At 45.4% G+C, this 25,357-nt stretch overlaps 2 protein-coding genes across 5 annotated transcripts; one reads left to right on the top strand and one right to left on the bottom strand.

Annotated features, from left to right (window-relative positions):
• Positions 1-287: 287 nt before the first annotated feature.
• On the top strand, positions 288-17,250 carry wdr59 (WD repeat domain 59). 2 transcript variants are annotated; one of them, XM_031750887.2, is made up of 27 exons: positions 288-385; positions 1,136-1,185; positions 1,933-2,068; positions 2,182-2,267; positions 2,340-2,420; positions 2,758-2,795; positions 4,010-4,098; positions 4,191-4,307; positions 4,689-4,766; positions 6,107-6,263; positions 6,359-6,438; positions 6,518-6,647; positions 6,944-7,065; positions 7,244-7,408; positions 7,578-7,673; positions 8,333-8,437; positions 8,618-8,739; positions 9,280-9,433; positions 11,171-11,224; positions 13,676-13,809; positions 14,293-14,374; positions 14,645-14,757; positions 14,929-15,079; positions 15,394-15,475; positions 15,568-15,688; positions 15,769-15,911; positions 16,359-17,250. In XM_031750887.2, exons 1-27 carry the CDS (start codon positions 332-334, stop codon positions 16,592-16,594), a joined length of 2,976 nt encoding a protein of 991 aa, XP_031606747.1. In that variant the 5' UTR covers positions 288-331; the 3' UTR covers positions 16,595-17,250. The 2 variants fall into 2 exon arrangements, with proteins under 2 accessions (XP_031606747.1, XP_031606748.1); XM_031750888.2 differs by lacking the exon at positions 11,171-11,224 and having other exon boundaries at positions 289-385.
• A 610-nt stretch (positions 17,251-17,860) lies between these two features.
• On the bottom strand, positions 17,861-25,035 carry LOC116328981 (WD repeat-containing protein 88). Of its 3 annotated transcripts, XM_031750880.2 has the most exons (12): positions 24,851-25,035; positions 23,464-23,574; positions 22,333-22,421; positions 21,436-21,499; positions 21,121-21,259; positions 20,911-21,040; positions 20,515-20,702; positions 19,918-20,000; positions 19,757-19,825; positions 18,502-18,600; positions 18,226-18,391; positions 17,861-18,062 (listed from the first exon to the last, which is right to left on the bottom strand). In XM_031750880.2, exons 1-11 carry the CDS (start codon positions 24,962-24,964, stop codon positions 18,266-18,268), a joined length of 1,212 nt encoding a protein of 403 aa, XP_031606740.1. In that variant the 5' UTR covers positions 24,965-25,035; the 3' UTR covers positions 17,861-18,062; positions 18,226-18,265. The 3 variants fall into 3 exon arrangements, 2 of the variants coding, with proteins under 2 accessions (XP_031606740.1, XP_031606739.1); XM_031750879.2 differs by lacking the exon at positions 17,861-18,062 and having other exon boundaries at positions 18,170-18,391; XR_005613461.1 differs by lacking the exon at positions 17,861-18,062 and having other exon boundaries at positions 18,256-18,391; positions 19,749-19,825.
• Between the last annotated feature and the right edge of the window lie 322 nt (positions 25,036-25,357).

Raw genomic sequence — 25,357 nt, 5'->3', positions numbered from 1 at the left:
TATTATTTTTAATCGATATATTTATGTAACTCATATTTGATATACAGTAAATATATATTTTATGTCCTTTAACAGTCCAATCAGACTTCAAGATATTTAAAAAACAATAGTACATGTTTATTAAGAGACAAAAATGTCAAAAGTATAAAATAAAAGGCAAATAAAGGAAAAAATCGTAATAAAACTTTACTTTTTATAATTAACAGAACAGTCTGAAGATCGCGTCTTTTATTACTTGTTCAACGGCGTTTGTTGTTCCCACTGTCCTGAACGCAGCGTTAAGTCACTTTAGCGTCACGTGGTGTTTGTTGACGGTAGGAGACGGAGAAAGATGGCGGCCCGCTGGAGCAGTGAGAATGTTGTGGTGGAGTTTCGGGACGCCCAGGTAAGTTTTTCTTTTTTAAAGTTGTATTTATTTTTATGTTTTTAATTTCATGTTTGTACGAAGCGCCTGCGCGCGCAGGTCAAGGAGCGTTTAAAGTCTCGTAAAAGAGAAAACTGCAGCTCAGTCCAGGTTTAATCACCCGGACTTCTTCTTAGTGTTTGTTTGTAGCTCAATTCAGTTCAATGTTGTTAATCGATTAATCGTTGGAGTTGTGTATGTGGCACCGAATGTGTGGAGGATTTTAAATTTAATAATGAATTACTCGCCAAAAAATATATACAATCCAACAAACAAGCAGTAACTCCACATTAATGAATGTGGATCAGTTAGAATGAAAATTAAGTTGGTGATTGAATAGTTGTTCTGGTCACTTTTAAAAGCGCAGACTCCTCATAGTTTTGATGATTTTTGAATATCTGTATATGTAAAAGTAAAATAAACAGAAACGATACATTTTTTGTGAATCGGCGGAACCTGATACGAAGTTGATAATAAATGATCACATCGGGTAATTTAAAGCTTCAAAGCTTCGTTGTGTCAGCAGCAAAGGTTACTGACTTCTCTTTAATCTCACATTTAACACAGGAAACAGCACATCTGCTCTGCCTGAGAGGAAATCTCTCTGAACTGAAGTTCGATGATTTTAATTGTGTTTGAATTTTGATTGTCAGTAAAATAGACACAGTGAAAATTACATGACGGTAGCTACACTAAAAAACTGTCACTGCTGCTTTTGTCTCGTGTTTTCAGGCCACCGCCATGTCCGTGGACTGCCTGGGCTCCCACGCAGTGCTGTCCGGGTAAGTTTGGGTCACCCGAAGGCGCCACAGTCCTTTTCCTCAAACAGCAAATGATGAAATGTGTTTAATGTCACATCAGAGGCTCGTAATTATTCATTATTCAGTTTCAGAGCAGCTCTGTCCGCTGAGCTAGAATAAATGTTTGAGGGAAGGAACATAAGTGTAGTATTAATATATTAATAATATGTAAGTATCAGAATGACGGGATACTTATATTATTGACAAGTTAATAAAGATAAAAAAGTGAAAATGGTCTATATTTATATAAAAAAAACTACTTTATTATGATTTATGACCTGAAAAAATTGAAATTTGCAGCTATGAATTTTTTTTTATGTCATTATTTAGAATTTCAAGAAAGTCAAACTTTGGTTAAAGCGTCAGAAATGTGGAAAACCTGTGTTAGAATTACAAAAATTAATTATAATGAAAAATTATTATTAATAAGAAGTTAATGCTGAGACAAAGTCAGCTGTTATAAAAGATTTAATTTTAAATGATCTAAGATTACGAGATACAAGATAATAATAAATAATATTTTTCTGTTGTTCCTGTTTCTTTCATTTAAAAAACTTTAAAGCAAAGTAAAGATATCGTCCAATGTTACCCGGCCAGTGACAAATGCTTCATTTCTCTTGCAGCATATTTTTGTAATTAAGAAAAAAAAAAAAAAAAAAAAATCTTTATTGTGATTGAAGATTTTAAATTCACATGATTTTACCTTCTGTCGTCGTAATCGTGCCGCAGGCGTCGCTTCCTGTACCTGGTGAACCTGGAGTCGCCGTCCGAACAGTCGCGGAAAATTGGGCGACAGAGTAAGTGGGACGTGGGGACGGTCCAGTGGAACCCGCACAGATCAGAGGCCCACGTTTTCGCCGCCTCTGTGAGTGAAACCTCCAGAATAATTCATCATAAAATCATCGCAACAGAAATAATGTCGTGTAGGTAAAGAAAGTGGAGGGTTTGTGTATTTCTGTGTGTGCGTGTTGTCCTCAGAGTAACCAGCGGGTGGATCTGTACTCGTGGAGGGACGGCTGCGGGGAAGCTCACACCTCCCTGCAGGGGCACACCCGGGTCATCAGGTAACAGCAGATCAAATCAAACGCACCCATCAGCGGGTAAACGCAGCCTCACTGATGTGTTCGTGTCCGCAGCGATCTCGACTGGTCCTGGTTTGAACCCGAGTTCCTGGTCACCAGCTCCGTGGACACCTACATCTACATCTGGGACACCAGGTCAGAGCAAAGGAAGACCTTCCAGTATCATGTTTATTATTTATTATTATCTGCCTAAGACAAAATATTCACACGTTCCCACTTTAACATCATGTAACCTGATATAACAGGTGTGATTACGACGACGTTCGCTGGTAAAATTATATCCTTATTATCTTTATCCTGATTCGTCACCTGGACTACGAAGCTGGTTTAACAAACCCAGGATATCTCGCTGTTATCTGGCTTCTCTTAGCCTGACATCATCAGTTAGACTAAGAGCTCACAGGAAGGTGGTGATCGTCTGAAAAATCCCGACAGTGTTTCTGAGTGATTTTTGGATTCTTTGTCTCTACAGAGACACTCGGAAACCCACGCTGGCGCTGTCCGCGGTCGGTGAGTATTTAAAGGGCCGGACTGTTTCCAAAGTCCTCCATCAGTGTCCACATGAACCTCACACAGCTGTCACATTCAGTTTGAGTTTAACTGACCTCCTCACAGTCAGTCAGCGTTAGGCTGGTTTATGTGCTATAAGGGGACGCGTCCACAGAAGCCTGATCTCCTGATGGAGTCGGGCTTTTTAAGCTGTTTACGGTGTATTCAGCCTGTTTACACAGTGCTTGAAATGGGAGGGCTGAAAAATGTTTGTCTTCTGGTTAAAGGCTGTTCTCGTCACTGTCAGCTTGGTGAAGCGTGGGACAAATACTGATATGACCTCTGGTAAATAATTAGGATCAAACTAGAGGGCACAGCAGAGAGCGCAGGCTTTACCGATGTAAACACCAAACAAGGTTTTTGTTTGCTCATTAATTCATTCGTGTTTTTCTCTTTACCATCCTCACTGCCTGTTCTCCAACATTTTCAGTTTTGCATCAGCAAAACATCTCAGCTTTATTATCATTTATATTGGAAGGATTTCACGTCAACTTCTGAGGCGGTGCTGATCCTTGAAAATATCATTTTTATATCAGTTCATAATGACTGATAACATTTACAAACTGCGAGCCAAGGTAGTCACACCGAACAGTCTTACATGACATTATACCATACATGATTTTAAACAGTAACAACGTCTGAAGTATTTTAGAGGTTTTACATTGGAATGATAAAGTATTATGAGTAGTACGGACTTTATTATAGAGTATACCAACCTCCCCACCACTAGGAGCAATACATAATACTATAATGCAATCCTGATAGCATTTGTAATTAAAAACTAATCACTAAGTTGTCACATTTTGTTGTTACATTTTGGTGCTTTTGTACCGACCGGCTGTTCTTACTGATCTCCGGCCTTTCATTGGTTATTATTGTCATGTGCTGATGCAGCTGTGAGCAGAGGCTGGTTTAACTGAGTTTAATCCAATCAGAAAACACATTTTTATTACTTTTGTTTTGTTTCTCTCTCTCTTTCTTTTTTTTGTCTTTTGGATGAACGACAGCAAACTTGAGACATCCAGATGTCTGAGTGTCTTTGAATGCACCATAACTGTTCTTAAGTGCAATATCATGTGGGAAAAAAAGCAACTGAATGTTAAAGTCAGCTGTAGTGATGGATGAACTTTGCTTGGTTAACTCTCTAACTACATACTAGTTCTCCCTCCTGCCAGCTGGGGCGTCTCAGGTGAAGTGGAACAAGAAGAACCAGAATCTGCTGGCGTCCAGTCACGACGGTGACGTTCGGATCTGGGACAAAAGGGTGAGCACTCCCGTCCTGACTCACTGGCTTCAGGCTGACGTGTGCATGTGAACGCACTCTGTCGTCTCACGGTGTGTGTTTCCTCTGAGCAGAAGCCGAACACGGCGGCAGAATACGTGGCCGCTCACCTGTCCAAGATCCACGGCCTCGACTGGCATCCGGACAGCGAGTTCATCTTCGCCACGTCCAGCCAGGACAACTCAGTGAGGGTGAGAGCAGAGAAAACCCAGAGGCCACAAATAAGCATGTGAAACACTCGAGAAACAGCAGATTCACGTTTCTGTCACACGCACGTCCTAGCTGGAAAAACAGAATTCAGAACCGCGTCTGTTAGTGTGACCGCTATTCTACCTGAGCACTCAAAGCTCTCAGGTAGAGTATTGTGTTACTGACAGGCTCATGAGGCAGAAAAAGCAAAACCAACCAGATGATCGGCCTAAAACCAAAACAGAGGGATGAAAAAACCACCACAGAAAGATCCCAAATCACCAAAAAGAGACACAAAACCACCGCAGACATGTTTAAATAATTCTTTAAATGCACATGAGCAGAAAAACATCTGAAACAAAAACTTTTCCTGTTTTGTGCAGTTTTGGGATTACCGGCAGCCCAGGAAGTACCTGAACATCCTATCGTGTCAGGTCCCGGTGTGGAAGGCCAGGTACACGGTGAGTGTCGGACTCAGACCTTAGGCTACGTTCACACTGCAGGTCTTAATGCTCAATTCCGATTTTTTGATCAAATCCGATTTTTTTGTCTGCTTGTTCACACTACAAATAAAATGCGACAGCAAACGCGCTCTAGTGTGAACGCTCAAAGCGGCCCGCATGCGCAAAAGAAGATGTCACACACAACGCGCTCTGTTTAGACCCAGAGCAAACAGTATTGTTTGACTGATGGCCCTTAATATAAAGACTTCGGACTTTACGTTTCCCAATTTTTGCTTTAAGTTATGTTGTTATTTACATAATAATGTAAATAACCTAATAATGATCCTTTTTGCTGTTTTAGAGGAGCGGTGCTTCAAAGGATAATCTGCAGATTTCTGTCAGAATCTGCAGATTATACAGTACAAATAAAATGTTCACGTTGTCTTCCCAACACTTTCACTAACATCTACACTGGATGGCCAGGAAGCGTTCGCGATGTCTTCTCGGGCGCTGATGATTGGCGTCTGTCTTGTGTCAGTGACGTAAAAGACGGATTTAATGCGACATGACCGTTCAAACAGCAGTCGCTTTCTAAAACATCAGATATGTATCGGATTCAGTACCACATACGAAAGTGACCCAGATCGGATTTGAAAATATCGGATTTGTGCCGTTCACACTGTCATACCAAGATCGGATACGGGTCGCATAGGGTCAAAAAGTCGGATTTGATGCGCTTTCGCCTGCAGTGTGAACATAGCCTTAGTAACACAGATCAACAGCAGGGATGGGCCTCGTGTTTGTGCTTCTGTAGTGGGATAAAAAGGATGAAGCTTTAGGGTCTGAGAGGTGAAGCAAACATGGAAGTGCCTTAACCCTGCATTCATGTTAATGGTCAGCAGGGGGCGCCACTCTGGTTCTAAAAATACTTCAGGATGTGTAGACGTGTGTGAGGGGAAAAACTCTCAGATCCTCTGATCTGTGTCCACTTTTATGATGATGTCATGGCCTCCACCCTCCAGCAGGGTGCTGCTCATGTGGAAATGCACAGACAGCTTATATTTCCTGGTTCGCCTGGGGTCACAGTTTCTGCTGCCTTAGCATCAGATCACAACAAATTGGGGGGCACGGCGCCTTCACGTGCTGAGGAAATTTACATCACTCAGATCCAAGCGAACTTTTAGCACCCTGCTAACAAGCGCAGCGCCTCAGTAACTGCCCCGAGCAGGTTATAACCACGGTCAAATCTGGATTTGTGCAGTTTGCTGTGAAGCCTTCAGTCACATGCAGACTCGCTGGATTTGCGTTCAGTTATAAAACTGAGGAAAAAGCAGCTCAGTGTGTTTTTGCCTTGTCAGCCGTTCTCCAATGGTCTGGTCACGGTGATGGTTCCTCAGCTGAGGAGGGAGAACAGCCTTTTACTGTGGAGCACGCTCGACCTCAACAGCCCCGTCCACGCCTTCGTGGGACACGACGACGTGGTGCTGGAGTTCCAGTGGCGGCCGCAAAAAGAAGGTGAAACTCGCCGCGGAGATGTGGAAAAGCAGAGCGGAGGTTTGTGGCTGTTTTCTCTCCTCTTCGGTGACGCTGTGTCGGTGTTTCCTGTGCAGGCTCCAAGGACTACCAGCTGGTCACCTGGTCCAGAGATCAGACTCTGAGGATATGGAGGGTGGATCCTCAGCTGCAGAAGGTCAGCACGCGGCGTCATGAGGACGAGCTCACACATAGACTTGATTGGCTGATATTTGTGCTGTTTTTTTGTTGTGTAGCTGTGTGTCAGTGACGTGCAGGAGGACCTGATGGATGGGATGTCCCTCACCACGGAGTCGGAGAAGCCTCTGTCGTCTCAGGAGTCGGAGGGCCAGCAGAGCGGGGGCCCCGCCTCGGAGAGCCTGCAGGGTGAGACAACCAGCTGACTTCACACGTTTCACTGACTCTAAATAAAGTCTGAAAAAGATTTCTTTTGACCCTGGAGGGAACAGCATACTAACTGACTGCTAACACAGACGGGACATGGTTCTCTGTGGGCCACGTCTCTATGTGAAAGTATATGAAAGCATGCAAAAAGAAATGTTTCAGAGGAACACGCAAGGCTGCAGCAGAGGATGTTAGAAAACTCTGACTATAAACAGGTGTAACATTGATCCAGGTCCAGTCTGAGTCTGACCTCTGACCTTCCTGTATGCATCTCTCAGATCAGGACAGCTCTCTGTCTGCTGGAGGTCTTCAGGACTCGGCGGCAGGTTCGGGTCTCGCTCAGACTCTGCAGCAGGAGTTCTCTCTGGTCAACCTGCAGATTAGAAATGTCAACGTGGAGGTGAGCTGGTGCCCAATGATAGTGAGGAAAAGTTTCAAAGGAGGGCGAGCAGTGCTCCTGAGTTTACTTACTTTACACCAGGTGTTTGGATTTAATGTGGTGACTTTAAACACAACGCTGAGCTCACTGATGGACGATCATTGAAATCAGACTGATTGGTGATGTTTGTTCTGTGCAGATGGATGCGTTGAACCACAGCTGCGTGGTGTCGGCTCATTTCGGGAGCCATCAGGTTCACCTGGTGGTAAAGTTTCCGGCTCAGTATCCAAACAACGCCGCGCCCACCTTCCAGTTCGTCTCCCCGACGACCATCCCCTCTGCCATGAAGACCAAGATCCAGAAGGTACCCAAACGCATCACAGCAGACTGTCAGTAAACCAGACCTGTGTATGGAGGCTGCACACAGCTCACACTCTGATTTCTTCTGTATTTTTTAAATCAAACTGACTGTGATTGAAGATTGAAGCTGTAGGACAGTGAGGTCTGTGTTTGAGGCGTCTCCCTGTGCTCAGATCCTCAGAGACACGTCTCTGCAGAAGGTGAAGAGGAACCAGAACTGCCTGGAGCCGTGTGTCCGACAGCTCGTTTCCTGCCTGGAGTCTGATATGGTGAGAATAACGTCACGTGTCTGTGTCTAAAACTGCGCCCTGAAGTCCTCCACCAGCAACACCAGAACCTTTAAATGGTCCACACCTGGGGGCACTGCTCCACCACCACCTGCCTCGCTCTGGTTTGTGCCTCCTAGTTGGAGGCATAAACCAGTCACAGGTGTAGGCTCTGTTTTGTGGGGACACTTTGTTTGCTGTATTCTGGTGAGGGCGATGCGGTGGTTAGCACTGTTGCCTCACAGCAAGAAGGTCCTTAGTTTGACTCCGGGGTCTCCCTGTGTGTGCGTGGGTTCTCTCTGGTACTCCGGCTTCCTCCCACAGTCCAAAGACTTGCAGTTAGTGGGATTGGTTAATTGGTGAATCTGAATTGATTGTAGGTGTGACTGTGATGTGAATGGTTGTCTGTCTCTGTGTTAGCCCTGCGTCAGGCTGGCGACCTGTCCGGGTTGTACCCCGCCTCTCGCCCTGCAGTAGCTGGGATAGATTCCAGCTGCCCCTCGTGACACTGAGAAGGATAAGGCATATTCTGTTGAATTTTATGTACAAATTAGTTTTGTTTTTGTTTATTTTTTACTTAAGTTTATGTTGGTATATGAAAACAGTCATGTGACTGTAACAAAATTTCAGCCAATCACTGCTCTGTCTGTTTCCTGTCTCAGACGCAGGAGGACAGTCCGGCCTCCGGCCCCTTCGTCCTATCCAACCCCGTCACTCCGTCCCTGCAGGCGTTTCCTCGAGTCACCAACACCTACGGCTCCTATCAGGTAACACCTGCACCAGGTAGGACCTACTCTGTGCAGGATAGTTTTCTTCTGCATAGATCAGATACGTTGTCCTCTTCATGTGACAGCTGAAGGGTTTGAACTCTTCTGATAAATCCTTGAGGAGGACGTTTCTGCCTGACGCTCTCACAGGAGTCACAGGAGATTTCTGCTTTCTTCCAGGACGCCAACATCCCGTTTCCTCGGACATCCGGAGCTCGCTTTTGTGGCACCGGCTGTCTCGTTTACTTCACCCGACCGACAACAATGCACCGCTCTGTCCCGCCCACAGAGCCCACTCCCAGGTAAGATACCACACCTTTTTTTTACCATCATGTCAAAGTTTCTTTAAATTTTACAAACAAACATCAGATTTGTAGGAAACAGATGACGCAAAGTTTACAACTTATCTTGAAAATTCTTTGTGTAAAGTGGTGTCAGATCTCCTCCTGTGTAAGCGCCTGTTTTCATGGCGATGTGTTCAGGTTTTGTTCTAAAGATGGAGACAAACTTTAAAGTGTCCCTGCACCCCTAATCCTGAAGGCTTTGAGCAGTGACTTTTGATTTTTACCCGACACGGATGTGCTCAGTTTGGTTTTTATCCAGGTATTTATGATGTATTAAGGAAAAGTGCATTAAATTAACATAACCCAAACATTTTCCTTTTAAATTTATGTGTTTTGTTACGTTGTATCAGTCTGATAATGAAACATCCACACACTGACAGCGGCGGGTTCTGCGGATGCTAGCTGTGGTATATAAACTGTTGCGGTTCTGTTTGATGGAGCTCGGATAAAGTACACGAACCTGCGTGTGTGTGTGTGTGTGTGTGTGTGTGTGTTCAGGTCCCTGTCTGCTCTGTCGGCCTATCACAGCGGGGTCCTGACTCCGATGAAGATGCGTTCAGAGTCTCAGAGCACTCTGCGGCTTTACAGCGGCAGCCCGACTCGCTCGGATAAAGACACCGTCTCCATCTCCTCCTTCTACTACAAAGAACGGGTGAGACACTCTCTCTCTCTCACTCACACACACACACACACACACACACACACACACACACACACACACAGGTTCCTTTAGTTTAGCCTCTAGTTTTCCCGGGAATCTCTCCGGATCTCAGTCATAAAACTGTGTTAAGATTCGGGATTCGTCCACTCTGAAAACGGTCTCAGCACCGTTAGTTTCACAGCTGTCACTGCTTTGATGTGTTTACAGTGACCTCAGCATTCCTGTCTCTGCAGGCTGATTACAGAAAACAGAACATGTGTTGTTTGTTTTGAGATAGAGGATTGTTTGCATTACAGAAATATCATACCAGTCCTCTAACGTTGAGCCTTCTGGGTTGAGCTGGGGTTTTGTTCTGGCTGCTACAGTCAACAAATCAAATACTGATTTATTTTTAAGGTTGCAGATGTTGAGTTTAGGGATCCAGAAAAGAGTTCACTTTTAGATGAGCCCAGAATAAAGAATGAGCTAACGTGCATGGAAACAAATATCACATGACCTTTCCCGTACGCTGGGCGTTGTTGTTTATAGGCGGTCGGCGCATGACCTGCAGAGTTTAACTGTGCAGCAGCTTCTAGCAGGGTTTCTGCCAGAGGACCTCTTAGACCTGACCTGCTTTAGCCTTTTATATGCACCACTTATAAAAGTGAAACTGCACATGTGCAGCTTTGCACACACGATTAAGAACATTGGTGAGTTCATCGTATAAAAGATGGACGCGCCCGCTGTGATGTCATCAGTTGTTTGGTGAATCCTGTTCTGGATGGCTCGAGCTGAGCGTTTGACGAAGGACGGGTGGATCTGAGTGACAACCCAAGAACACCGCACACTGATTGGGTAACAGCTCGTGATTGATCGCACCGTGCACACTGATTGGCTGACGGCCTGTGTAATCCTCTCTCCTGATGAATAATTTATGTTTTACTCAGTATTACAGACAATAAAATCATCATCAGAGCACGGAGGAGTCGAAGGCTGTTTCCTGTTGTCTGTATGGCTTTGAAGTCTTTTTACATCCAGAGTAGCGCCCCCTGTTGGCCATTAAAATCGGTGCTGGTCACTTCAGAACTTAATTAGTGGAAAATAAGCTGGTGGCTATCAGCTGAACAGTAAGCCATAACATCCGACTGGTGTTTTTAATTGTTTCTTTGTGTAAAAATGGCTGAAAAGCTAAGTGAGCTAAAATAAACATACAGATCTTTGGCGCTTGGGCTGAGCGGGGGCCGCGGGGCTTGCAGTGAACTGGTGGAAGCTCTGGCTAGCTTAGCGGCAGCTGTTTATCCGTGCTGAATTAACCACTGGCAGTCAAAGCCTGTGTATTTGTTTTCTTCTGGGAAAAGGTCATGTGACGAATCAGGGCGTGACATCTGATAGGCTTCGATATGGAAGGGAATGTTGATGTTGTCATTTCTAAAAGAATTAGTTTTTAAAACAATCACGGCCTCAGTCACGGGCTGTGTTATAAAGTGTTGCCAAACACACTCCTGTGTAAGTGAGGTGTGAAGGCTGAAACACTCCTGAGTCTGGACCCTGACAGGAAGTAGAACCCTCGCCGCTCGCCTCTGTCGAGCTGAACGCTGCTGCTGTTTCCTGTCCCGTCCTCTCTGATCAGTTTCTGTTTGTTTTGTTTTTTTATTTCTGTGTTCCTGTTTCTCTCCGGCCAATCACCCGTCCCCCCTCCCCCGTGCCGCTGTGGGCCACTCCTCCTCCTTACTCTCCTCCAATCCGAAGCTCCCAATCTCTGCCTCCCGCCGCTGGTCTGTCCAAACCCTCCACGATTGGCCGGTATTGAGCTCCTCCATCCGAGCACCCATCCCTGTTTTCTGATCTCCGCCTCCGTCCTCTCCTCTCTTCGCTCTGGGCTTTTCTTCAGCGTTCGGGTTTAACTTTGGTTTTTTTGCATGTCACTGATTGGCTGCAGCCGCCTCGACTAACACATCCTGATTCTGCTTCCTTAACAACCTTAAATTATGTGTTCCGGATTTAAGTGTGTTTTTGAAATGGTCATGATTTACGCTCTGTGAAAAAATGAAATGAATTTTACTGCAAGTGTCACAATCTGAAGAAGTTTTGAAATCAAAGGTTTGAAAAAAGTGTTTTGTACATTTTAAAAGTGCTAAATAAAAACAAAACAAAACATGTCTGTCATAGTAAGTTTGCAGTAGAGTGCTGTTCGTCTGTCAGCGAGGGTTTGATAAAGGCGGTGCAGAGGTGGAGCGTGGGTGAAGAAAGAACCCGTGAAACTGTGGCATGGACGCAGATGTGTTTCTGGACACAGGCCTCAGCAGCGGCTCACAGAGGTAGAAGCTCTCTGGGCAAAGCTGATGTAAAGGCGCTAACATCAGGATGGAACGGTGGCGTTTGAGCAGCTGGGGTTACTTTGCTGCACTTGGATTGGATGCTGCATGGCTTTGGTGCTCGAAGAATTTAAGTTGTTTTATATTTCAAAGTAAAAGACAGACTTCCTCTTGCTTCTTGTACTGAGCAGCGACTCCAAAGGTTCACAGCAAAGGTTGGAAATGTGATTGAAGTTGCCCCCCCCACCTTCTTCAGATCAAACAAAATTGAAAAAAGTGTTTTGCACATCAATTTTGTTTGATTTGAAGAAGGTGGGGGGGCAACTTCACTCAGGTAGCGCAGTGATTTTAGGTTCATTTGCAGCGTTAGCATGACCGATAATTCTGAGCACATAACTGAACTTAAATCATGTAACGTGCTACAATAACCCTGCTGCCCGACTTCCTGTCTGCTCATCAAAGTGTGAAGCTTTGAATGTTCACTAACATTTAACACGTCCAGGTAAGTCTCAGCGCAGAGCTGTAACTTATTATTGAAAATAATTTGGCCGCATAATCGTGTGTCACTAAACTGGAAGCTAACCGTGTTCACACTGCGAGCTGCCGAGGACGACAATCAAATGGAGATCAATCAATCAGCACTAATCGCCTTCTTATCAATAACAGAGTGAACACATAAACACACACCGCCTGCATCTCTGCGGATCTTTGAGGGAAAGGCTCGGAAAACTGCCGAGGTGAAGTTTATGACATCACTTTATCTTCGTGGTGGTAGAAGAATGTTGTTGGGTTAATCCGGCCTGTCTTTGACCTTCCAGGTGAGATTTTTAATGTCAAGAGTTTCACTTCCTGGTTTAAGAGAGGAAAAAGGGCGCTGGTGTAGGTCACAGGTGACACAGGTGCTGAAAGATGAGTGCAGGGGCCCGAGTTCGATTCTGGTTTTCTGACTTTTTTAGAGGTCACCAAAAGATCTCCTGACAGTCTGGTGTGTAAGAATTCCCCTCTGAAGTCTCCTGTGATCCAAAACAGTCAAAGGAGGACTCGGGTATCGCAGTATAACAAAGTGAGGACACTTCAGTTAGGAAGAATATACGACTGTGAATCCGTTTGACCTGCTTTGGTTCAAATCACAGTGACCACAGGTGCACCGGCGAGACCACAATGAGACTGTCGCTCTCTCCTCACCGATTTCTCTTTACTTTAGCTTTTTACAACCATCCTCGTCACTGCTCGTAGCATGAGATAGCACAGGTTTGCTATGTCTCCCAGCAAAGAGTGTGGAGGAGCTACCAGGAGACGGGTCGCCTGGTGGAGGAGAGCTGCACAGGGCTGTAGGACCAGTATCTGCTGCTTTGTTTGATGAGCACACGGAGCTCTAGAAATCCTCCAGGTGCAGACGAGCAAACATCAGCGTCACACGGAGCAGTGAGTCTGATGATTATGCGTTATGCTGCTTGAGACATCATGACTTGGTACTTTGGTTGAAATTGTCAGACCTCATGATGGTCCCGTGCACCCTGATTTCCTCCTGGTGCCTGACCTCATGTGGCCAGAGATCCTCTGTGATGACGGCAGTGATGCCATCGACCGGCTCTCATGTTCCTCAGACATAAATCCCACCGAGAACTTTGGTAGGGGTTGTGGATCGGTGTATCTGACGCTGCCTAACAGAGCTACAGACAGGAGCTTATTGATGCCCTCATCCAGATCTGGTAGAAGAGCTCCCTGGACAAAGTTAAAAAAGTACCTTTAAAAACAAACAATCACTTTATCTCAAAAGCTCTGAAAAATCAAAGCTCGGAGTCTTTGGTCAGTCAGTGTCTCGCAGTGTGAACAGGCTCTTAAAGAACCCTGTCCTCCGGCCCACTTTTAATCAGGTGGTGCTCTGTTGTGTCTTCTCGGCTGGCTATCTGTCTGTCTGTCTCTCTCTGTCCGTCAGAAATCCCGCCGCTTTAAGACGAAGCGAGAGGGGACGGACTACGGCAACCGTCCAATCAAACTGGCCGGAAAAGTCATCATCCAGGAGATCTCCTGCCTGCTGCCCGTCCACAAAACTCTGGGAGAGAACTACATGTGAGACACGAGGCTGTAAAACAAACACTCACCCACTCGAGTCACATCACAGCTGATTCACAGAAAACTCATTTAAACAGATTTAGCCGAGCGTAAACGCCAAAATAATCCTCTGAAACAGGAGCATTTGATACCTTTCAGTTGCATATGATAGAAAACTGTATCTCTGAGTTATTTCTGTTATTTTATTTATTGAAAATGTCAGATTAACTAATCAACAATCAATCAAATGAGCCTTTGCAGGAATTTACTGTCAGAGGTTTAGATCGCCCGACTATTACACAGACATTTTCTAAGGGTCAAAACCAACTTTAAACCAGCAGAGCCTGTGAGCAGCCAAAGCATAGACTGTATACCAAAGATGGATTTACCCACTCTCACCAGAAGCCTTCACAACATCGAGATGACGGCTTTTGTGATGTAAATACATTCTTCACGTTCGTGTTTCGTGCTGATCGTTACAGGTTTGTTTTCTCTCTTCAGCCTGAACATGAACGACATCCAGGAAACCTGTCAGAAGAACGCAGCAGCGGCGCTTGCTGTCGGACGCAGAGACGTGGCGAAGGTTGGCGCTTCCATCCTTTTTATAACTAACTTACATTTGAATCAGATTTTAAATGCTTTCGTTGATGCTGCAGAAGTAAAAACTAAACAAAATGAGCCAGGAAGGTTTTAGAGACGAGGTAACAAAATAACAGCACGGGGAAGCAAACTGAGTTTACTTAAAACTGAGTTTAGTTTGTGACTGAAGGGTTCCCCACATAAAGAGAGGAGAAAGTACTGAAGTAGAACCAGAGGTGCTGTCCGCCTCCTCTAAACCCGCCTCTCTGTGCAGGTTTGGGCTCTGGCGTCTGCAGCGACCAATCAGGACCTGAGCCCAGACTCCGACCCGGACATGGAGACTCCCTGGGCCAGACACCCGTTTGGACGCCACCTGCTGGAGACTCTGTGAGTTACTGAGAGTAAAGCCGAGGCTCCTGATTGCCACGCCTGTGCCATGTTGAGCTCTTGGTTTGGGTGACAGAGCAGCTGAGGAAATTTAGTTTTCACAGAATAAAAAAGAATAAAAACGTTGAATTCAAAATAAATAAACTCACATGTTGATTCTCTGTGTTTCAGCTTGGATCACTACAGTCAGATAAGTGACGTTCAGACTCTGGCCATGCTGTGCAGCGTGTTCAAAGCTCAGGCTCCGCCTCCAGACTCTTACACCCTATTCGGGCACCATACGTCACGGTCCGCCGTGTTTCCCCCGCACCACGCTCGTTATGTGAGTCAGATTAAAGGCTGCTTATTGACAGAAATGGAAACAGCTGAGCTGCTGTTTAGAAAAGAGTGAGCTAAACTGAGTTTACTGTATATAAAAGATGGACAAAGGTACTGTGATGGTTTGGGAAATCCTGTTTAGAAGAATTTATTTTAGCTTTAGTTTTGGATGAGAGTTTATTTTTTAAATAAAAACTTTAAGCGCCCACTCAGCTCTTTGACGTCCTGACCTTAGTTTGAGTGAACCTGTTCCACACCAGCAGACTCAGTAAAATCAGCTACAGGAAGTGATGTAATGTGTGTGTTTGGCTATCTCAGCCCAGCTACACGTCCAGCTCCGTCACCTCGGGCTCCTGCTCCAGCACCTCTGACTCCATCACCACGACCACCTGGAACCCAGGTGAAGCTCCTCGGCTCCTCACACACGGCGCCTCTGGGAATGTTTGGATTCATCTCCGCCAACACGGTCTCCTGTTTTTGTTTAACTTCCAGGTCGAGACTCTGAGCACGCCAACCCGTGGGGCGAATCCTCTCCCGACGACTACCGCTATGTCAACCAGGGCTACACAGACCCGCGGGAACGCGAGCGAGAGCAGCACGAGATGAACAAGAGGTGACGTAGCTCCGCCTCCAGCTGCGCCTGAACATATCTGCCCAGCTGTCAGTCTGATGTCACTTCCTCTCCCTGTGCAGGCTTCTGGACCCGGCCAACACGCTGCAGTTTGATGACTTTAAGAAGTGCTACGGTGAAATCTTGTACCGCTGGGGTCTGCGAGACAAGAGAGCCGAAGTGCTCAAGTTCGCCTCCTGCCCGCCCGAACCTCACAAAGGCATCGGTGCGTCTTCTGGGGAAGAAGTCGCTGATGTGTTAGAACGATGAAATAACTCGTGTGACTAAACTAACTTACACTGCACCTCGAATTCACTTAGCTGTGCACTATCCAGCATGTCTCTGTTACCCAGCTTCAGTTACCCTAACATCATCATTCAAGCTAAGGAGTCACACAAAGAGTAAACCCAGGGTTTATCTAGCTAACACATGAAAGAGGCGGGGTTTGCAGCATCTGACCAATCAGAAACGTGTTCAGGTTTCTTTCTATAAATGAAAACTTTAATATTAGAAGAATGTGAAGAGAGTAAACAAAGAATAGACACAGCTAAGTATTTAATGCTCTGAGACTTGATTAGAAGTCTTTCAGTTTGGGAAGACAAACCTCACACAGGTGATGCCGCTCTGTGTCCGCAGGTGTTGCTGACGCTCTTCTTCTGTCGTCTCTCTGCAGAGTTTGGCGTGTACTGCTGTCACTGCCGCAGTCAGGCTCGTGGGACGCAGTGCGCTGTCTGCAAGCGCCTCACCTTCCAGTGCGCCATCTGTCACGTCGCCGTCCGCGGCTCCTCCAACTTCTGCCTGAGCTGCGGCCACGGAGGACACACCAGTCACATGATGGACTGGTTTCGGCGGCAGGACGAGTGTCCGGCCGGCTGCGGCTGCCACTGTCTGCTGCAGAGCACCTTCTGACGCAGCATGGACGCTCCACGTGATGGGATCGCCATATTAAAAACCTCCTCTGTGATCACATGATGGAAGATCAGCAGCTGCTCTGGTGGAGGCGACATCAGTCCGTCCAACACTTCGCTCCAGAGCGAGATCTCAGCATCAAATCTACCGGACACATTCAGCGTACCGCAAAAAGGAAATTCACAGAGTCCAGGAGAGATCGCAAAGTGTTACATTTATGATTTATTAGCACAAGTGAAAACACACTGATGTTTAATATCATGTTTACAACTTTGTGACAGCAGGCAAACTTTCAGTTTGCGCATCAAACAAATGTAAAGAAAAAAGTCTAAATAAGTTTTTCTGCTTGTCAAAGGTGGAAAAGTTTCTACGTGGAAAAAAGTGCAAAGAAAACAGACTCGTCGAACGCAAATTATGAAACACACAACTCGACTAAAATCACATTTTTGTGGCAAATCAAGTCATTGATGTGACCTCACCTTTGGTGCTTTGTAACACAGCGGAGGAGTCGCGCTCAGAAACGAATGATGCGGCGAAGACTGGCAGCAGCTCTGCCTCACTGCAGACGTCATCGCAGACCCTGACGGATTTCTGTAGAAACTTAAAGATTGAATAGTTTCAAATGTTATAAAGTATGTTTGTGCATGAAATCTGAATCAGTCGTGTCCTTTTCTCCAGCATCCAGTTTAAAACAGACGTCTGCAATACAAAGGTCACTGTTCACATAACAGCCTGTAGTGTGCGTGCGTGCGTGCGTGCGTGCGTGTGCATGTAACTAAAGCTCGATGACATCATAAACCACTATGCTCAGCTTTTATCTAAAAAAACCTACAAGTTACTGAAATTCAAAGACGCATTTCAGGCGTCACTTCAGGTGAGTTCGACACACCCAGGTGTTTGGTGGCTAATCTACGCATCACATCACTTCCACTTTCCCATGCTGTCAAGCTGATTGTGACATCACTGGTCTGGTCCAATCATGTTTCAGGCCAATCAACCTTTACACGTACTTTAAATCTCAGTGCACATCTGCCATTTCACTTGCAGATGCCTTTGTGCAACCCACCTCCTCCATTCAAGCCTCCATCTTCATCTCCACCACCAGTGTCTAGACTCTGGCGTCCCTGCACTAATCCCCATCCCCGCCGGGATTCAATGCCATCAGAGTCTAACTGACAAATATCTCAAAATGAATTCTGTACTTCAATAAATCATACTTGCTTCCTTCTAATGATCTCTCTTTATTGATATGCTGTGTAATCACCTACGTGGGTCAGCTGGGTACATCCTGGAGAGCTTACACAGACGGGCAACTTCGAATCATCACACGCATGTCTTTAGACTAGGAAGGACCCACAGACGCAGCAGAACATATGAAGTCCACACAGAAACACCTCAGACTGGATTCATGAGCTTGGCAGCGTGGGAAAGTGGAAGTGATGTAAAGCTTATATGAGCCACCAAACACCTGGGAAGCAGACAGATGTGTGACTCCAGAACCTTCTCACAGAATTTATGCATAAGCGCCATCACATTTATTTATACAGCAGCATTATCAGAACCAGGATTACAGAGTTTCATACACAAAATCATTTTAATATCAGATTAGATTTTCAGTTTAAAAAATAGACCTTGCAAAACTTAGTACAACATTTCCTCCCGCACAGGAAGTCATGTAAGTGGTGGCGGCTGCGGTCGGTATCTGGGTGGCGATTTGAGGCGACAGAAGACGCACTGCGTGAGCAGCTCTGAGGTCAGCAGTCTGGACAATGGGAACGGCTTTCCACACTCTTCACACTGCAAACACACACGGTGTCATCATCACAGACCACCAGCAGCTGTGGGGAGTCTAAAACATTTAAATCAGTTACAGAAATAAGGACACAGGATCCATGAACGACTCGGACCTTGAGGATGTGAATTCCCGCTCCCTGAGCGTTCCTCTTCTTCATGACCTCTGGGATTTCTTCCATGTTCTCTATGTCCCACAGTCGAACAGTCCCGTCCTGCAGAGACAGACGCAGTGAAATTGTTGTCATCGTCTAACAGAGTTTCAAATTCAACCTCAAACCCAAAAACACCTTCATCTTAAGCCAAAAAAAAGCTGAACAGGGAATGAAGCAACAAACTGAGTGGAGAGCATCCTCTGATCCTGACAGAGGGTTGAATTGCACTGAATTTTGCAGCCATGAGCTGCAGTCACGAGGATTCAAATGTGACTCTGTTATATAATTACTGACACAGAAGGAATCACAGCTTGAAGATGGTCCTGGTGTCCAAATGCAGGTGAACGGGAGATCTTTCCATCAGTCCCACATGGTGATGTGACCCTGCAGCTAGTCTTCTTCATCATGATAGATAGGAAGGAACTTTGACTCCACCCGTCCTGGGCCCATGATGCTGCTTACACCTGACCAGCTCAGGATACAAAACAAACACACCCTTTGATGTCTTCACCCACTGAAGACACCAAAGACCTTTGTCTTCTTGTTCTGACGTCTTTCTGTGAAATGTGCCGGCATCAGAAAGTCTTCTGCATGATCTGTGTTGTTTTCAGATGACGCGCTATGGTCCGTCTCTGCTAAATATCCGTGTGGACGTCAAAATCTGCTCTGATTGGGCTGCCAAAATAAATGAAGCCTTCAGCACGTTCCAGCTGTTCATCACTATTAGTCAGACCTGTGTGGCGTTATGTTGATTTGCTGCCTTTTCTCAGTACTGATGTTGAGACTATCAGCCTTGGCATCCTGGCTACGTCTGTTTGTCCTGTACCTGGTTACAGGATGTCTTAGGTGAGGTGCAGGTCTTCCAGGAGACTAAACACTGTTTGCTTTCCAAATTTCCATAAAATGATTTTTTAAAATTTCTCTGGTGAATTATCAGAAAACAGATTAAACATCCAGGGTACCGATGATATTGTAAGATCCAGGCCCTACAATAAAACAGAGAAACCCCCCTGTGAACAAGCACTTTGGTGACAGTGGGAAGGAAAAACTCAATTTTCACAGGAAGAAACCTCCAGCAGACCCAGGCTCAGAGATGGTGAGCACGGTGAGGGTGAGGGGAGAAAGACAGGACAAAAAAAGAAAGAAAGAAAAGCTCAAGGAGCAAAAACTTCCTAAAAACTTCTGGCCGGGACTGTGAGTCAAAATACTTGTGAACCTTGGAGGAAGAAGCCACCAACTTCCTGTCAGCACTCACTGACACATCTGTCACCCAATCACTGTGGCCCTGATGGGGAAAAAAGCAAAATCAGGAGTTAAGTGTCTAAAAGAACACAACCAGAAACATCAGGATGTCTTCACACAGCTGAGTTTAATCACCTTCAGCACGAGAGTCTGACAGAGAGACGACAAATCCCAGAGAGCAACAGTCCTGTCGTAGGAGGCGGACACCAGGAGGTCCGCTGAGGAAACACAACAGGAAGTGATTTTATTAGGCAAACATTACGAGGAAGAACTGAGAATGTTCCAGTACGTGCAGAAAAACACATCAGCTCGTCAGTGAGCAGTGCTTGCTTTCTAAACATAGTAAACAGCATGACGGACTCTAAGGTGCTGACATTTCTTACAAATCTTAAGCCGTGCAACCACCAGAGGTCTAAACCACCTGACCTCTGATCCTTTAGAGGGCAGAAAAAATACTTACATACTTACAGCACACGACACGATGAGCTTTGTTCATTTTCATTCGTAAAAATTAGCTAACATCCTAATGCATAAATAACTAAATAGTTAAAAATACATATTAAAAGAACTCTTTTGTCCATACGTGGATCTAGCAAGTGTTCAAAAAAATCAAACTCCACCTCTTGCTCATAGTTCAGCACAAATGTTACTGGAGAATCTGAGGACGTCAGCTGAAGCTGCAGACAGGAAGCGGACACCTGAACAGGAATGTGCCTTGCTCAGAGGTCTCACCGTCAGCAGCGGCGAGGCAGCAGGCACTCACGCTGCCTTCGTGGCCTCCCTGCAGCGGCGTCCCGCCGTGAGATCGGAACCCCCCCGCCTGCAGGTCCCACAGCTTCAACGTCTTGTCCCACGACGCTGTGCACAGGAAGTGCCCGTTGCTGGTGAAGCAGCAGGCTGAGACGACGTTTCCATGGTTACTGATTGCGAGAATGTAAACAAGAACAAGTGCACAGGGGCTCCTCTGAGGGTCTGAAAATTGTCATCAAACTTTTGTGAATCTGATAAATATCTGAGACTTCAGAGTGTTTTGGCCCCAGAATAATTTTGTACCATCTCACACTGAAGACAAAAGCCACACAGCGTGAGAGGAGCTCAGAGCATTTACAGTTCACTGAAATTCTTCACCTGTCAATGGACACGGTGGTTTTCTGCGCCCGCAGGTCCCACAGTTTGATGCTGCGGTCTACAGAGACGGTGGCCACTCGCTGGCTCTGAGGGTCGAACCGACATCGAGTGATGAAGGAGCGGTGAAGATCTGATGGGCAAAGCAAACACACCCTCACTGACGCTCACAGGAGTATTATTGCTGACCGGGCAACGTGTGACCTGTCCTACCGCTGACGTGGTGCAGCATCTGTCCGCTGGCGGCGTCGCAGATGGAAACGCCATTCTGAGGATTTACAGCGCAAACGACCAGCCGGCCGTCAGACGAGGAGCTGCAGGAGGTCAGCAGGCCGGGCTGCCTCGATTTCCACTGTGACAAAGATCATAAAAAATGAGTCAAACTCAGAAAAGCAAAAAGACCAAATTTATTCCACGTGTGTGAAAGAGCAAAAACATGTGCTCTGAACCCAGCGCAGAGAAATGCGTGCTGTGAATCACAGGAAGGTTGCTGGTTTGAAACCCCAGTAGAATGATAGCAGACGTTACCAGAGTGAGTCCGGTCTCGAGGTCCCAGGCCACCATCTTCTTATCCCAGGACACTGTGACCATCCTGACACACACAGAGCAAACGTTTCACTCACAGGTGCGCTCAGGTTACTACATAGAAGTTTCTGCATTGTTGTTTTTTGTGAACTTTATGTTTTTCATGTTTATGTCATCAGCGTGAGAGATTTCATGAAGCCTTCGGGTCCATGGACAATGAATAAGTCATCAATTAATTCACAAAGATGTTTTTTCCTCAAAGAAATGAAGAAAAACTTTTCTTAACAACAACCTTTTCCTGGTGCTGTGCTTGGTGGCGTGCTGTTCCTGCAGGTTCATAGTTGACTGGGCTTTTATTTTATTTGAATGACTTTATCATCATATAAATTGTTTTTTGCTGCTCACTGGGATTATGCAAAGGTGAAGAATGGCTACTTTTTGATTTGCAAATCTCAGAAAGTCAACTTTACAAGTCTACTTGACTTTACAGTCTTGGTAGCGGCGAAACTTCACCAGCTGGTGGAGCTTACAGTTCCACAGTGACGGGGAGTTCACGTGAACTCATTGTTCCAAATATTCAGACATCACAGTAATCTACTGAAAGGCCAGCTGCACAAATAACTGAAAAAAAATGTTTTAATGTTGACCTATACACCGCCAACTTCTAACGCTACTTCTGTAAATGTCGGCAGAAGTTCGTGTCACCCTTTCTTTTACACCGAATCACTTCTGCCTTGCTCGAAAAGACCCGACAACTCAGCTTTAACCAAGACAAACGGAATAGAGGTGGAAAGATTTTGGCTTCAAGGACATAATGTTTGCAAAATTCAAAAGAGAAATCATCTCCTCTCTGCTGCAGGATAATAATCTAGCTGACTTTAAAGCTAATGTGGAACCCACCTGTTGCTGTGTGGGATCAGAGCACACTCAGTGATGGCTTTACTGTGAACTCCATCAAACGTCCTCAGAGGCTGACAGCTCTCCACATCCTACACAGGTCAGAGGTCAACCAGGAAGCGTGAATATGGAACAACCTTCTGATGATTTATTCCTAAAATTTCTGTGGAATGAGTTAATCAGAAAACTGATCTACAGAGAGGCTGTTCAGTCAAACACAGATTCTGAGTTTCTACAGACTAATGTGGACACAAAAAACACAGAGGAAGGAAACAAATACGAGGCTTTTCTCATGTCTCCTGCCTTAAATCAGCCTCAGTACGTCATGTTGAAGGAAGTCTTCCAGTCTGGAGGACGGAGGGGAGAGGAGGCTCACCAGAGGACTGTAATCAACACGTCACAGCTGTATCCTTTGAGGAAGTGTTTTTGACTTTGAACACTCACTGGCCACTATGTTAGGTACACCTGTTCAATGGCTTGTTAGTGCAAATATCGAAAACAATCAGCCAATCACATGGCAGCAGCTGACGCATTTCGGTATGTAGACGCGGTCGAGACGACCTGCTAAAGTTCAAATCAGGGTTTGCAGAAGAGCATCTCTCAGCACACAACCTTGAAGAAGATGGGTTAAAGCAGCAGAAGACCAAACGGGGAGCCACGCCTGTCCGCTAAGAACAGGAAGCTGAGGCTACAGTTCACACATGCTCACCAAAATAAGACAATAAAAAAACTGGAACTTTGTGATCTTTTGTATTTCTTGTTGGGACATTGAGATGGTGGGATTGAGCCACCCTGCCTCGTGTCCTCATTTCAGGCTGCTGGTAGTTTAAGAGTGTAGAGTTATGTTCACTTTGGCACACTTTGGGCCCTCTGGTGTCAACTTAGCATCATTTAAACATAATTTAGTCCACAGCATACCCGAGTGTTGTTGCTGACTATTTCCATGCCTATATGACCACAGTGTACCATCTTCTGATGGCTCCTTCCAGCCACAAAGCTCAAATCGTCTCACACTGTTTTCGTGAACATGACAATCATTTAACTGTACTCGAGTTTAACTCGAGTGAAGACCAACCCTAAAATCAAAACAAACACGTAAACTCATAAAAACTGCCGTCTATGACAGCAGCTTACCCAGAGGACAGCGGTGCAGTCTGAGGAGCAGCTCAGGACACAGTGATTGTCGCAGCAGACTCGAGCTGTGGTCACAGCATCGCGGTGAGCTCGCAACACCTTCACTGGGACCTGCAGACACAGCGCCGCGTGTTACACAGCGAACCAGCAGAGGACCATTGAGGAGAAAGACAGATGACTGACATTTACTGTACAAAGAATATCCATGCAGTGGAAGCCCAGTATAATTATGGACCAGCTTCAGATAGCATTACATTTTGGCCTACAGGAGATCAAAGTCTAAGGTTTTTTCATTTTTAAATGAATGCTTGGTTTGCAATAGCTGAAAGAGCAGCAGAAGGAGAAAGTGGGATCTTACCGCACACAAGACCCAGACAGAGAAGCTGCAGTAAAATTTGGTGCTGCAGATAAAAATATAGAGTTGATGAGGTGCATTTCCCTAGTTTAAAATGAGGGCGGAATGGTTCAAAGCCAGTTGGCATGTTTGGCCCTCCCCTCTGACTCACTCAATGACCCGTGGCTGCCCTATCACCTGCAGCAAGCTATAGCAGCACGTTAAGCATCAGCGCAGTGTCGAACATGGTGTCTGAAGTGTGAAAAAGCCATTTAGGTTGGGGTTTCTGGGTCTTACTGTCCCGTGAAGGTCTTTCTTATGTCCCCAGATGATTTTTAAGGGATCTGAAACTTTCCTGACCAGCTTAGAGGCATCAGTGTCAAACATGAAATAAAGGCAGGCCAGTGCAAGATAAGCCATTTTATCTGGTTTTGCAATACACATGCAGACATTTCTGCCCATCAGTGTCACTTTTACAAATAGAGTTTTCAGACTCATCTTACAACATTAATCTGCGCATAACACTCCACAGTGACAGCACAGATTTTTTAAAAATATTTACAGACCCTTTATTATGACGCTCACGCTGGTGAATCCTACTTTTGTTTTAAAGTGTTTAATAAATCAACCCTCTTCATTTGGTTGATCCAGTGGCGCCTTGAGGCTGTTCACTAATCTGCCCATGTTTTTATTAGCTCTCATTATTTTTTGTAAATGAAATCTTAAGCTCGATAAAAACGTCATTACATCAAAGATAAAAGCAGCGACCTCAGTATTGCCCTGTACTTAGATTCTAGGAATACTAATAGTGCTTTACTATTACCTGAACTTTGTAATAACTGTTACAGAATTACTGAAAGTTACAGAATAAATATGTCTGCTCCATCTCAGTCAGACTGTCGGGATCAGACGCTCTAAAATAACTTTATTCTAGTGAAGTGCTTCAGACCAAGAGGCAGGATGCAGGATTCTGATACTAACTTTGCACAAACCTCACATGCATGTGAACGCATCACGCTAACGTTAGCCACTGAGCTAACCGTTTCGGTTTACCTGAGACTCCCAGCTCAACTCTCCTCCTGCTCCTCTCTCCTTTTCCTCCCTCTCCTCTTCTCCGCCTTCTGAAGGCTCCTCCACCGACAAAGGGTCGATGTTCCTTGACGCCATCTTTAGGTACAAATAAAACTTGTCGTTTAGCCAAAACACACATTAGCTAGTTTAAGTATGTGACAGTTACCGTGGCAACAGCCCCACAAGCGACTGCCTTCAGGGGCGGTGGGAGATAAGATAATTAGTTGTGTTACAAAAGATTTTTGATGGAAACGGGAACAAGCAAAATACGCACTTAGTCTGGGAGTTAATGATATTTATACTACTGATTAACTCTGCGTCGTTCAGTTTGAGTTAATGTAATTATGGTTCTGTGAAATAACGCTCAGTGATTTTCAGAGTTCAGTCAGACTGATCTCAGTGTTATTTTCATGATTACGATAAACAGCTGTTTAGTTTTCAGATAAGACAACCAACTGTCTGAGACCTGGGCCCTGTTTCAGAAAGCCG

This window comes from Oreochromis aureus, linkage group 1 (genome assembly GCF_013358895.1).
Source record: "Oreochromis aureus strain Israel breed Guangdong linkage group 1, ZZ_aureus, whole genome shotgun sequence".
NCBI classification, from domain to species: Eukaryota; Metazoa; Chordata; class Actinopteri; order Cichliformes; family Cichlidae; genus Oreochromis; species Oreochromis aureus.
Note: the sequence above shows the minus strand (reverse complement) of the source record. Positions and strands in the feature narration are given on the sequence as shown.